Below are 12,128 nucleotides of genomic sequence, written 5' to 3'. Positions count from 1 at the left end.
ACAACCCCCCTCCCCCCAAATGACCCCTTTTTGGAAAGTAGACACCCCAAGGAATTTAATAAGAGGCATGGGGAGCATTTTGCAGATATAATTTTTGTCCCAGGGGTTTGGAAAAGAATAAACGAAAACACATTTTTGTTTTCTTTCCTCATTTTCCAAAAACCTGCAGCAACAAATGAGATCTGCAAAATACTCACCATGCCTCTTAGCAAATATCTTGGAGTGTTTACTTTCCAAAAAGGGGTCATTTTGGGTTGGGGGGGTTCTTCTACTATCCTGGCATTTCAAGGCCAACATGAGAACCTTCTGCCACACATCACCTACCTTTGTTTACATTCATCAGTCAGCTGGAATCCTCCCTGACAGATGAATGGGCTTGGTGGGGATGCACGACTGGTCACTAGGAAGTCGCCAGCCGCTGGCTTCCTAACAACCAGCCTGAGCAGGAAGCTGTCACATTCAGCAGTAATAGTAACACGGTTGCTGAATGTATCACTTCATGCTGCAGATGGAGGGGAACCCCTCGTTTACTTCATCTGTTCACCAAAGAGGCAAAGTATGAACCGAATTCTACTTCAATCCAAACCCAAAGGATAATTGTATGCAGAGATAAGACAAACATTTGTCTACATTTAGCCAACTTGGTGGCCTGTCTGCAGCATCTTCCTCAAGGTAAGAGGTAAATCCTCCTCCTGCTTCTGATTGGCTAGTAGGTGTAAGGACCTGGGGCCCCAGTGTCTTTCATTTGCTTCAATATATGTTTGGATTTGAAGCATTTTTAGGGACCAGAAATATTGAATATTGTCTTTTACAGACTTCCTTTCAGTGTATGTGGCACCATAAATATAATGCAATGTATTGTAATAATTGACTTGTCCAGCATGTATTAAGCATTTTGATAAAGAAAAAAAAAGTGAAAATGTGCAAAAAGAGCAAAATATAATTAAAAATTAAATAATACCCCCCCCCCCCCCCGCAACATACATACTGTACATGCATACACATACTCAGTCAAGACACATTTACATACATAAATACAGATACATATCTCTGAACACACCAGAAGATAGAAGGTAACAAATGATGGCAAGAAAAATAGTCACAGAGTTACTTGGAATTTAACCGAAGCCTACTGAAACTGCTACATTTGATCTGTGGGGTTACAGAAGGGGCGGACTGACAACTCATGGGGCCCCCGAGCAATAGGGGATCATGGGGCCCCTATGTCCTTGCTCAAACTCAAAAAAGCCTATGAAAAAGGTACCAGGGGCATCTCATGGGGCCCCCTACTGACCCCGGGCCCTCGGGGTCAGTCCGCCCCTGGTTTACAGTGACCCCCTGGTCATGCAAGTGTAAGTACAGATATGAGCGCCTGACAGGTTTACATTTTATGAAAGACATTACTGAAATGTTTAGTCAACTATAAATGGCCCAGAAATATAAAACAATGTTAAATTTCACAATGATATTTTCAGAATGATGCCTGGATCAACCTTAAGTGATAATAAGACCTCCTAAGCGCCTCCATGAGATCTTTGTTCCTCAGGCTGTAGATCAGAGGATTCAGCAATGGGTTAATGAGGGCAGATATGACTGAAGACATTTTGTTTAAATTGACCATATTGCTGGAAGATGGAACCAAGTAAATGAAAATTAAGGAGCCATAAAAGATGAAGACCACCGTAATATGTGAAGTGCAGGTGGAGAATGCTTTCCTCTTTCCAGTCTTGTTTTGGATTCTGAGGATGGTACTAAGAATATAGACATATGGAAGAAAGGTCATAAGAATGATTCCTACTGCAAGACTACCACCTACTAGGAATAGAACCACCATGTTTAAGAAGGGGTCAGTACATGTAATTTGAATCAAGTGTGGAAGGTCACAAAAGAAGTTGTGGATGGAAGATGTTCTGCAGAAGGACAACCTGAGCAAAAGTAAAGCATAAACCAAAGAGACAGAACATCCTACAACCCAGACCATGGAGGCCATATGAGCACAGACCCTCCAAGACATCATTAGTTTGTAATGTAGGGGGCGGCAGATGGCAATGTAGCGGTCGTAGGACATAGCCGAGAGCAACAAAAGTTCTGAACAAGCAAAGGAGACATAGAAAAAGACTTGGGCTATACAGGCAGGAATGGATATTGATCGGCTTTTTGTGGCCAAGTCATAGAGCATCCTTGGTGCGGTCACTGATGAATAGGACATGTCCAGGAATGCCAAGTTGGCAAGAAAAAAATACATTGGGTTGTGCAGATGGGAGTCAGTGAGGACCAAGAAAAATATAAGAAGGTTTGTGATGAGAGTCATCAGATAGATCAGAAGGAAAAGCCCAAAAAGTGCATTCATGGTCAGTGGGTGGTCTGATAGACCTACGAGGGTAAAAGAGGAAATCTCTGTCTGATTCCTCATATTATTCATTTTTTTCCCTCTGTTTAAGCTTCTAACTATAGAACAATAAAAAAGTACGGATCTGAGGATTTATTAATAGGAAAACCTGTACGTTGTGCCTACACATTACACTCAGTATAGACCTTTGTATCAACCAACAGTTTATTTTTATATAGAATGCTGGCAGTCCCGCAGGACAGGCTGCTGTGTTGTGAGAATACAAAGCTTTCATTCTTGTTAAATGTCTCTTAAGATTTAATTTAAAACACATTTTGTCTTTTTATATAAATAAATTACAGTTATTAAAATTTCTTCTGATTAAGAATCTCGTGAGATTCTACTTTTATTTCTTGGCTATTGGACAAAGTACGAAGGAAAACTAAATGAAAATGATAACCATCATTGTTTTTCCCTTATCTTGTCAAAATGTTGACTGTTGGTCTATGGGCAGCCAGTTGGGGAAGGTTAGGTACCCAGGAGACCTCAGGTACCACCAGGATGTGGAAATTCTCAAAGTCAGTATTTGGAATTGGAACGTTTGGAGGCTTGAGGTCTGCTATGAGGACACTGGCCATAATGAGGAAAGTGCCAACTTGTACCTTAAGTGGCCTTCTGCCCATCAGACCACCTTGCTTGGTCTTGTATTTGTTTTGTTTTTTTTACAATAAAGGCATTTCAGATAGTGTTCCCTATGAAAGAATTCAATGACCTACCTTAGGACAACTTCTTATAGAAAAGTCTATTGTGCAAAGCTGGCTTGGTAAGGACATTTTCTGAGGATGCTTGGTGGCACCCTGTGAGGGAAAATCCACCTTGGACCGCACTCAGGATCAAGTTAAGAAGTTTATTTACTCGTACGAGGAGACAAGATACAGCAAAAATAAGGATATTTGCCTATTGATTCTAATCACTGTGCCCGTGCAATAGGGCTGCATACACAGCGGTTAGCCTGATAGATGCCTATCCACTGGATATTTGCCTATTGGTTCTAACCACTGTGACCCGTGCAATAGGGCTGCATACACAGCGATTAGCCTGATAGACGCCTATCCACCGAATATTTGCCTATTGGTTCTAACCACTGTGACCCGTGCAATAGGGCTGCATACACAGCGGTTAGCCTGATAGATGCTTAACCACTGGATATTTGCCTATTGGTTCTAACCACTGTGACCCGTGCAATAGGGCTGCATACACAGCGGTTAGCCTGATAGATGCTTAACCACTGGATATTTGCCTATTGGTTCTAACCACTGTGACCCGTGCAATAGGGCTGCATACACAGCGGTTAGCCTGATGGATGCCTATCCACCGGATATTTGCTTATTGGTTCTAACCACTGTGACCCGTGCAATAGGGCTGCATACACAGCGGTTAGCCTGATAGATGCTTAACCACTGGATATTTGCCTATTGGTTCTAACCACTGTGACCCGTGCAATAGGGCTGCATACACAGCGGTTAGCCTGATGGATGCCTATCCACCGGATATTTGCTTATTGGTTCTAACCACTGTGACCCGTGCAATAGGGCTGCATACACAATGGTTAGCCTGATAGACGCCTATCCACTTGATATTTGCCTATTGGTTCTAACCACTGTGACCCGTGCAATAGGGCTGCATACACAGCGATTAGCCTGATAGATGCCTATCCAGGCTTGTCTAATTAGTAACAATTAGCCGCAGCTTTATATACTTTTTTCTAAAAATGCTAAAATGCTGACTTAGCCACCTCTTCTGGACATGATTGGTTGACTTATGTGTCTGGGCTTGACCTTTATTGTCATTCCCTAGAACAGTGGTGGGCAACCTTTTTTTTCAACTGAGCCAAATCTCGCCAAAACCACAATTGAAATTTATTCTGAGAGCCACATTTTTAAAACTGAAAATACATCCCCCATATAGTAATTCATCCCCCATAGTAATTCATCCCCCATATAGTAATTCATCCCCCATATAGTAATTCATCCCCCCTATAGTAATTCATCCACCATAGTAATTCATCCCCCATATAGTAATTCATCCCCCATATAGTAAATCATCCCCCATAGTAATTCATCCCCCATATAGTAATTCATCCCCCATAGTAATTCATCCCCCATAGTAATTCATCCCCCATATAGTAATTCATCCCCCATATAGTAATTCATCCCCCATAGTAATTCATCCCCCATATAGTAATTCATCCCCCATATAGTAATTCATCCCTCATAGTAATTCATCCCCCATATAGTAATTCATCCCCCATATAGTAATTCATCCCCCATATAGTAATTCATCCCCCATATAGTATTTCATCCCCCATATAGTAATTCATCCCCCATAGTAATTCATCCCCCATATAGTATTTCATCCCCCATATAGTAATTCATCCCCCATAGTAATTCATCCCCCCTATAGTAATTCATCCCCCATATAGTAATTCATCCCCCATATAGTAATTCATCCCCCATAGTAATTCATCCCCATAGTAATTCATCCCCCATAGTAATACATCCCCCATATAGTAATTCATCCCCCATATAGTAATTCATCCCCCATATAGTAATTCATCCCCCATAGTAATTCATCCCCCATATAGTAATTCATCCCCCATATTAATTCATCCCCCCTATAGTAATTCATCCCCCATAGTAATTCATCCCCCATATAGTAATTTATCCCCCATATAGTAATTCATCCCCCATAGTAATTCATCCCCCATATAGTAATTCATCCCCCATATAGTAATTCATCCCCCATAGTAATTCATCCCCCATATAGTAATTCATCCCCCCTATAGTAATTCATCCCCCATATAGTAATTCATCCCCCATAGTAATTCATCCCCCATATAGTAATTCATCCCCCATAGTAATTCATCCCCCATATAGTAATTCATCCCCCATAGTAATTCATCCCCATAGTAATTCATCCCCCATAGTAATACATCCCCCATATAGTAATTCATCCCCCATATAGTAATTCATCCCCCATATAGTAATTTATCCCCCATATTAATTCATCCCCCATAGTAATTCATCCCCCATATAGTAATTCATCCCCCATAGTAATTCATCCCCCATATAGTAATTCATCCCCCATATAGTAATTCATCCCCCATAGTAATTCATCCCCCATATAGTAATTCATCCCCCATAGTAATTCATCCCTCATATAGTATTTCATCCCCCACAGTACTATTCCCCCCCAAGTAGTAAGCCAAGTCCCCCCTGTGTCAATTCACTTACCTTTGCTCCGCGCGTTCCTCTCGCCGTGTTCCCGCGCAGTTCGGGTCTTCAGGGCGGACTGTGAGAGGAGCCTAGCTCCCCTCCCCTCACGTTCGTCACGCTGCCCCGCCTACACACATCCTGACAGCCACATCCACGGGCCGGATTAAAAGGTCCGCGCGGACTTTTGGGGCGGCCGACCGAGAGGAGGGAGGGGAGCGGGCGCCCGGCACACAGAAGAGCCGCATTAGAGTGTGTAAAGAGCCTCGCGAGCCGCGGCTTGCTGACCACTGCCCTAGAAGGAGGTGTAGCTCAGTCTTACAGACTCAAGATAAGGAAGAAGCTTGCGGTTACAAAAGCATTTTAAAAATGTGGTTTCTTAAACAATCTTTTGCAAGCAGGCATAAATGATTATAAAATAAGCAGCTAATTTCTCTAACACACCCAACGGCCCAAGAGCAAATATTTCCATGGATCTCAGGCAAGTGTTCAGTTTGGAAGACCTGATGGAATGGGGCTCTGCATTTAACTGACTTTTTTTTTCTTTAAAAGAGGTGCGAAAAAACAAAAACCCCTAAGAGAACAAAAAACATGCAAGTGCAAAACACAAACACAAAAAAGTGCACTTAGGGGTGTGCTTCAGGCCATCATCCAAAGGGGTAGGACCTCTACCCTGATCCCCCCGGGGCGCAAGGCTCCTGACAGGGACAAAGGTTTCCACAAGGTCCACCTAGTCAGAAGGCCTGGTGGACCCCTTTCCTTGTGACTAGCCGAAGCCGACCACCAGGTATTAGGTCAGGTAGGTCTCCCGAAGAGAGACCCCTCAGGAACAGGGGAGGAAGGAACCTAATGGCTACGCATCCTCCCCCTAATCTTCAGGGCAGGCCCGAGGACCCCCACCCTCCAACCCAATTTAAAAAAATCCATACACATAAGTGAAAAGTGACAAAGCAGCGGGAGAAAAAATAAATAAATAAGTGGCCTGCATTTAACGGAAAACTTTACTAAAAGTACATTCTCCATTAATCAACAAACATCTTCTAACCTGCAACTTGGGGTGAGCTGAGCATTCCTGGTTTCGGATACGGGGAGCTTTGCTGAACTGTGATGATGTTCTGATTGTTGAAGCGGTGGGAAAAAAATCCCCCTGCAAGGTAATGTCATTATGTTCTAGCATGCATCTCATACTAGCACATTATGGAGGACTTACCTTCAACAAAAGCCCTCCAGAGGCACTTTGTCAGTGCTGCAGAGGCTTCCATCTTTCCCTGGTCTTCCTTCAAGGTTCGCGAGCTCCGGCCGTCTGACAGGCCGGGCCACGATGACGTCACTCTCCTAAACGGTGCTCGTTTAGGAGATACACCTGAGTTCCTGAGTTCATTCCGAGACTGAGAAGAATCGCGTGCCATTTGATGTATCCCACATATGCTGGCTTTCCATCTGCAGATCGTTGCTCCCAGAGCAGAAACGTTTGTGCTGGTTTATAATTTGAGCAGCACATTGCTCTGGTGAGTTTACCCAATCTGTCTGCTGGTGGATTTGTTCCCGGGGATCTGTGTTTTTTCACATGAAGTTTGAATATTGAAGCCAAGAGCACTTATATATATGTTTTTATCAAGGTGTCTGGACATTTTATATTTATATTTTACTGAATACGTCTGTAAAAGGACACTTTTTGCTGGTGATCATTTTTGAGACAGATATGTAATATTGATTTCTATACACTTTTTTGTATTAGTGCACTGAGATTATATTAACCACTTGCCGCCCTGCCACTGCATATATACGTGTGCAGGGCGGCACTGGGGCGCAAAAGCCCGTTTTAAAATGGGCTCCGCGCTCCCGACGTTTTTGCCGGCAGGGGGTGCGCGCGTGCTCCCGCCGACCTGTGGGTGACACCATTTGCTCCCGGAAGGATCAATCATTCGATTTCAGCCAGTGATGTCTGGTTGAAATCAGATGATCAGTCCCTGTCCTATCCTGTCCTGTGTTGACAGTTACACAGGACAGGATGTGATGTCATTCTTCTCTGCCTGGACACATTCCGTTCCAGACAGAGAAGAAGACATACAAACAGTGAGTAAAACAGCACATACCCACAGTTAGAACACTCTAGGTCACATTTAACCCCCTGATCGCCCCCCCCCCAGTTAACCCCTTCACTGCCCTGTCACCAGTGTCACTGATCAGTGAACCAATTTTTACTAATCACTGTATCAGTGTCGCTGGCGACTTCCGATAGTGTTAGCGCCCCTCCCAGATAGTTTGCCCGCTAATGCACGGGATTTTTTTTACCAAAAACATGGAGCAGAATACATTTTGGCTTAAATTTATGACTAACTTTGAGTTTACGATATATTTTTTATAGCTGAAAGTAGAAAATATTGTTTTTTTTTCAAAATTTTTGTGTTTTTTTTGTTTATAGCGCAACAAATAAAAAGCGCACAGGTGATCAAATACCACCAAAAGAGCTCTATTTGTGTGAAAAAAAGGACGTAAATTTTGTTTGGGTGCAGCATTGCATGACCGCGCAATTATCATTTGAATTAGTGCAGCGCTGTATAGCAAAAAAAGGCGTGGTCATTAAGGGGGTAAATCCTCAGGAGCTCAAGTGGTCAAGGGGAAGCGCTGCCTTTTTTTTGTTTTTTTTATGTAGGCCTTGTTTAACCACTTGCCGTCCAGCCGCTGTATATAAACGGGCAGACGGTGGCAGTCCGGGGGCGGGTTGCCGTTCATAAACAGCGCCTGCCATTTTGGACTGTGTGCTTCCTTTGGAGCTTTTCAGCACCGCGATCGGGTGCCCAATGTGTCTGGAGGACACAGCGGAACACCGATCGTTGTACGGAATCTGTGCGAGGTCCCAATCAGTGACCACATGCAGAGTAGTAAGCAAGAAGTCACTTCAGACATCATTGCTTACTACGTGTGAAATATGGGAATGATCACAGAGGTCACATGGTACAGGGCCAGGGGCGGACTGACCATTGGAAACTCGGGCACTGCCCGAGGGCCCGAGGTCAGTAGGGGGCCCCATGACATGCCCCTGGTACCTTTTTCATAGGCTTTTTTGAGTTTGGGCAAGGACACAGGGGCCCCATGATCCGCTATTGCCCGGGGGCCCCATGAGTTGTCAGTCTGCCACTGATAGGGCTCAAGCTTACTCATAACATGTTATAACATACTGTATAGTATGTCAAAACCAACACGTATTTGGGGTCCTTGGGAAGGTAAAAAGGAGAAAATAATTTAGTGACACTATTTAAATTGTATTAATTATGCAAAAAATGTTAATGGAACCAAAACTAAATTTTTGTCACATTTTTATCCATTTGTCAGGTATGGTATTTATGAGAACATTGTGCTACTTAACCACTTGCCGTCCAGCCACCGCATATAAACAATGGCAGGGCGGCGCTCGTAGGCAAAAGCACGTTTTAAAACGGCTGCCTTCAAAACAGGTAGGGGGCGCGCGCGAGGCGTGCGCCCGCCCTACCTGTCCCGCGGGTGTCAGCAGCGGGTCTCCGCCGCCGGGTCACGGCCGTTTTTTACCGGCCGTTTTCCCGCGGTGAGCGGTAATCACTGACACACACAGCCTGCTCTGTGACAGTTCACCGACAAGCTGAAGAGGGAGAGAAGAGTTTCTCTCCCTCCATCAGCTCCCCCCTCCCCCAATCCAGTACACACCCCCGCCCCCTAGTAAAACACTCCCCTTACACAGCAAATTCTAAAAATGTTAACCCCTTCCTCCCCAGTGACATTAGTACAGTTTCAGTGGTTTTTTTTCACTGATCACTGTATTGGTGTCACTGGGGATGTCAGTGACCCCAAGTCAGTTCCCCCCCCCAGTGTCAAAATGTCTGCCGCAGTCCTGCCATAAGTCGCTGATCACTGCCATAAGTCGCTGGTCGCCGCCATTATTAGTATAAAAAAACCCCTAAAAATCCCAGTATCTTTCCCGCCATTTGTAAACGCTATAACTTTCACGTAAACCAATTAATTTACACGTATTGTTTTTTTTTTTTACCAAAGACATGTCGCAGAATGCATTTTGGCAGAAATTTATGACTAAATTTGATTTTTGCATTTTTTTTTACTGGACATGTTTTATAGCAAAAAGTCCAAAATATTGTTTTTTTTTCCTCAAAATTGTCAGCCTTTTTTTTTATAGCGCAAAAAATAAAAACTGCACATCAAATACCACCGAAAGAAAGCTCAATTTGTGGGGAAAAAAAGGATGTAAATTTCATTTATGTACCGTATTGCATGACCGCGCAATTGTCCGTTAAACTAGCGCAGCGCTGTATAGCAGAAAAATGGCGTAAATTGCAGTATCTCTCCCATAGTTTGTAGACGCTATAACTTCACACAAAGCAATCAATAGACACTTATTGGGATTTTTTTTTACCAAAAACATGGAGCAGAATACATTTTGGCCTAAATTTATATCCAACTTTGAGTTTACGATATATTTTTTATAGCTGAAAGTAAAAAATATTGTTTTTCTTCAAAATTTTCGGCCTTTTTTTGTTTATAGCGTGAAAAATAAAAAGCGCACAGGTGATCAAATACCACTGAAAGAAAGCTCTATTTGTGTGAAAAAAAGGACATAAATTTCGTTTGGGTGCAGCATTGCATGACCGCGCAATTATCAGTTGAATTAGTGCAGCGCCGAGTAGCAAAAAGAGGCGTGGTCATTAAGGGGGTAAATCCTCAGGAGCTCAAGTGGTCAAGGGGAAGCGCTGCCTTTTTTTTGTTTTTTTTATGTAGGCCTTGTTTAACCACTTGCCGTCCAGCCGCTGTGTATAAACGGGCAGACGGTGGCAGTCCGGGGGCGGGTTGCCGTTCATAAACAGCGCCTGCCATTTTGGACTGTGTGCTTCCTTTGGAGCTTTTCAGCACCGCGATCCGGTGCCCACTGTGTCTGGAGGACACAGCGGAACACCGATCGTCGTACGGAATCTGTGCGAGGTCCCAATCAGTGACCGCATGCAGAGTAGTAAGCAAGAAGTCACTTCAGACATCATTGCTTACTACGTGTGAAATATGGGAATGATCACAGAGGTCACATGGTACAGGGCCAGGGGTGGACTGACCATTAGAAACTCGGGCACTGCCCGAGGGCCCGGGGTCAGTAGGGGGCCCCATGACATGCCCCTGGTACCTTTTTCATAGGCTTTTTTGAGTTTGGGCAAGGACACAGGGGCCCCATGATCCCCTATTGCCCGGGGGCCCCATGAGTTGTCAGTCCGCCCCTGATAGGGCTCAAGCTTACTCATAACATGTTATAACATACTGTATAGTATGTCAAAACCAACACGTATTTGGGGTCCTTGGGAAGGTAAAAAGGAGAAAATAATTTAGTGACACTATTTAAATTGTATTAATTATGCAAAAAATGTTAATGAAACCAAAACTAAATTTTTGTCACATTTTTATCCATTTGTCAGGTATGGTATTCATGAGAACATTGTGCTACTTAAAGACCTATAGATGCAGTTATTCTGAAGATATATATATATTGTGGGAATCAGCACCAAGGGTGGAGCTTTAACAACCCTCAGCCACTCGCTTTCTTCTTTTTAAGGGCCGTTTTTGCCCACTTTTATTTAAATGAAAGTTCCACACAACACAGGTTCCCCACACAGGGGTATCCACCATCAATGCAAACAAAAACATAGATTCAGCCTCCTGGTTCTCTCTAGCAGCACCGCTGCTCAGGCGTCATGCCTCGGTCCTCTGGGACCATTCACATACAACACCCTGCACTTGGTTTAGCGCCCTTTCCCAGCGCTCCTGCTTCTCCAGCCCACAGGCTTGGGCCCCATCAGACTTCTCTCTGCCACCATGCACACCTGTGGCTGCTCTCTTGCACCCACATGGACTCCTCAGGAGGGTGGAGCCCAGAACCCTGGTCCTGACTCTAGAAGAAGCCCACACACCTGACCAATCAGTCTCCTGGCCATTCACAAAACCTGGTCCCAGGATTGGAAATTTCATCCCTCCCAAACAAGGGGCAGACTGACAACTCATGGGGCCCCCGGGCAATAAGGTATCATTGGGCCCCTGTGTCCTTACCCACACTCAAAACACACCCAAAAAAGCCTAGAAAAGGTACCATGGGCATTTCATGGGGCCCCCTACTGACCCTGGGCCCTTGGGCAGTGCCCAAGTGCTCAAATGGTCAGTCCGCCCCTGCACCTGACCAATCAGTCTCCTGACCATTCCCAAAACCTGGTCCCAGGATTGGAGATTTCATCCCTCCCAGATCACGTTGAAATCTCCCGGCTCCGGGTCCCAAAATGGGCCTTACAAACAAAGGAGGAAAGTGAAAAGCCAGTTTCCTTTGTATTAAACAAGTACCCTGGAGCCCCTCAACCTGCCTTGTTGAGAATCCCGGGTGACATATCCTTTCTACACTGTGATAGGTCGTCACACTGTCACTATATATATATATATATACACAAGCATACTTTTTTTGCTTTAACAGCACCATCTATAATTGAAACACAACAGTTAAGAGTTTGTTG

At 44.2% G+C, this 12,128-nt stretch overlaps 1 protein-coding gene across 1 annotated transcript; it reads right to left on the bottom strand.

Annotated features, from left to right (window-relative positions):
- Positions 1–1,471: 1,471 nt before the first annotated feature.
- LOC149434075 (olfactory receptor 1G1-like) lies at positions 1,472–2,459 on the bottom strand. Its single transcript, XM_089664167.1, has one exon. The coding sequence runs from the start codon at positions 2,420–2,422 to the stop codon at positions 1,472–1,474; it is 951 nt and encodes a 316-aa protein (XP_089520293.1). The 5' UTR covers positions 2,423–2,459.
- Positions 2,460–12,128: the final 9,669 nt, after the last annotated feature.

This window comes from Staurois parvus, unplaced genomic scaffold (assembly GCF_062004578.1).
Source record: "Staurois parvus isolate SC_StPar_1 unplaced genomic scaffold, SC_StPar_1.0 ptg001842l, whole genome shotgun sequence".
Lineage (NCBI taxonomy): Eukaryota > Metazoa > Chordata > Amphibia > Anura > Ranidae > Staurois > Staurois parvus.
This window is presented reverse-complemented; position numbering and strand designations above follow the sequence as displayed.

Bases quoted from the DNA above. Each gene is read 5' to 3' on its own strand.
- LOC149434075 (XM_089664167.1), bottom strand. From the start codon at position 2,422: ATGAATAATATGAGGAATCAGACAGAGATTTCCTCTTTTACCCTCGTA.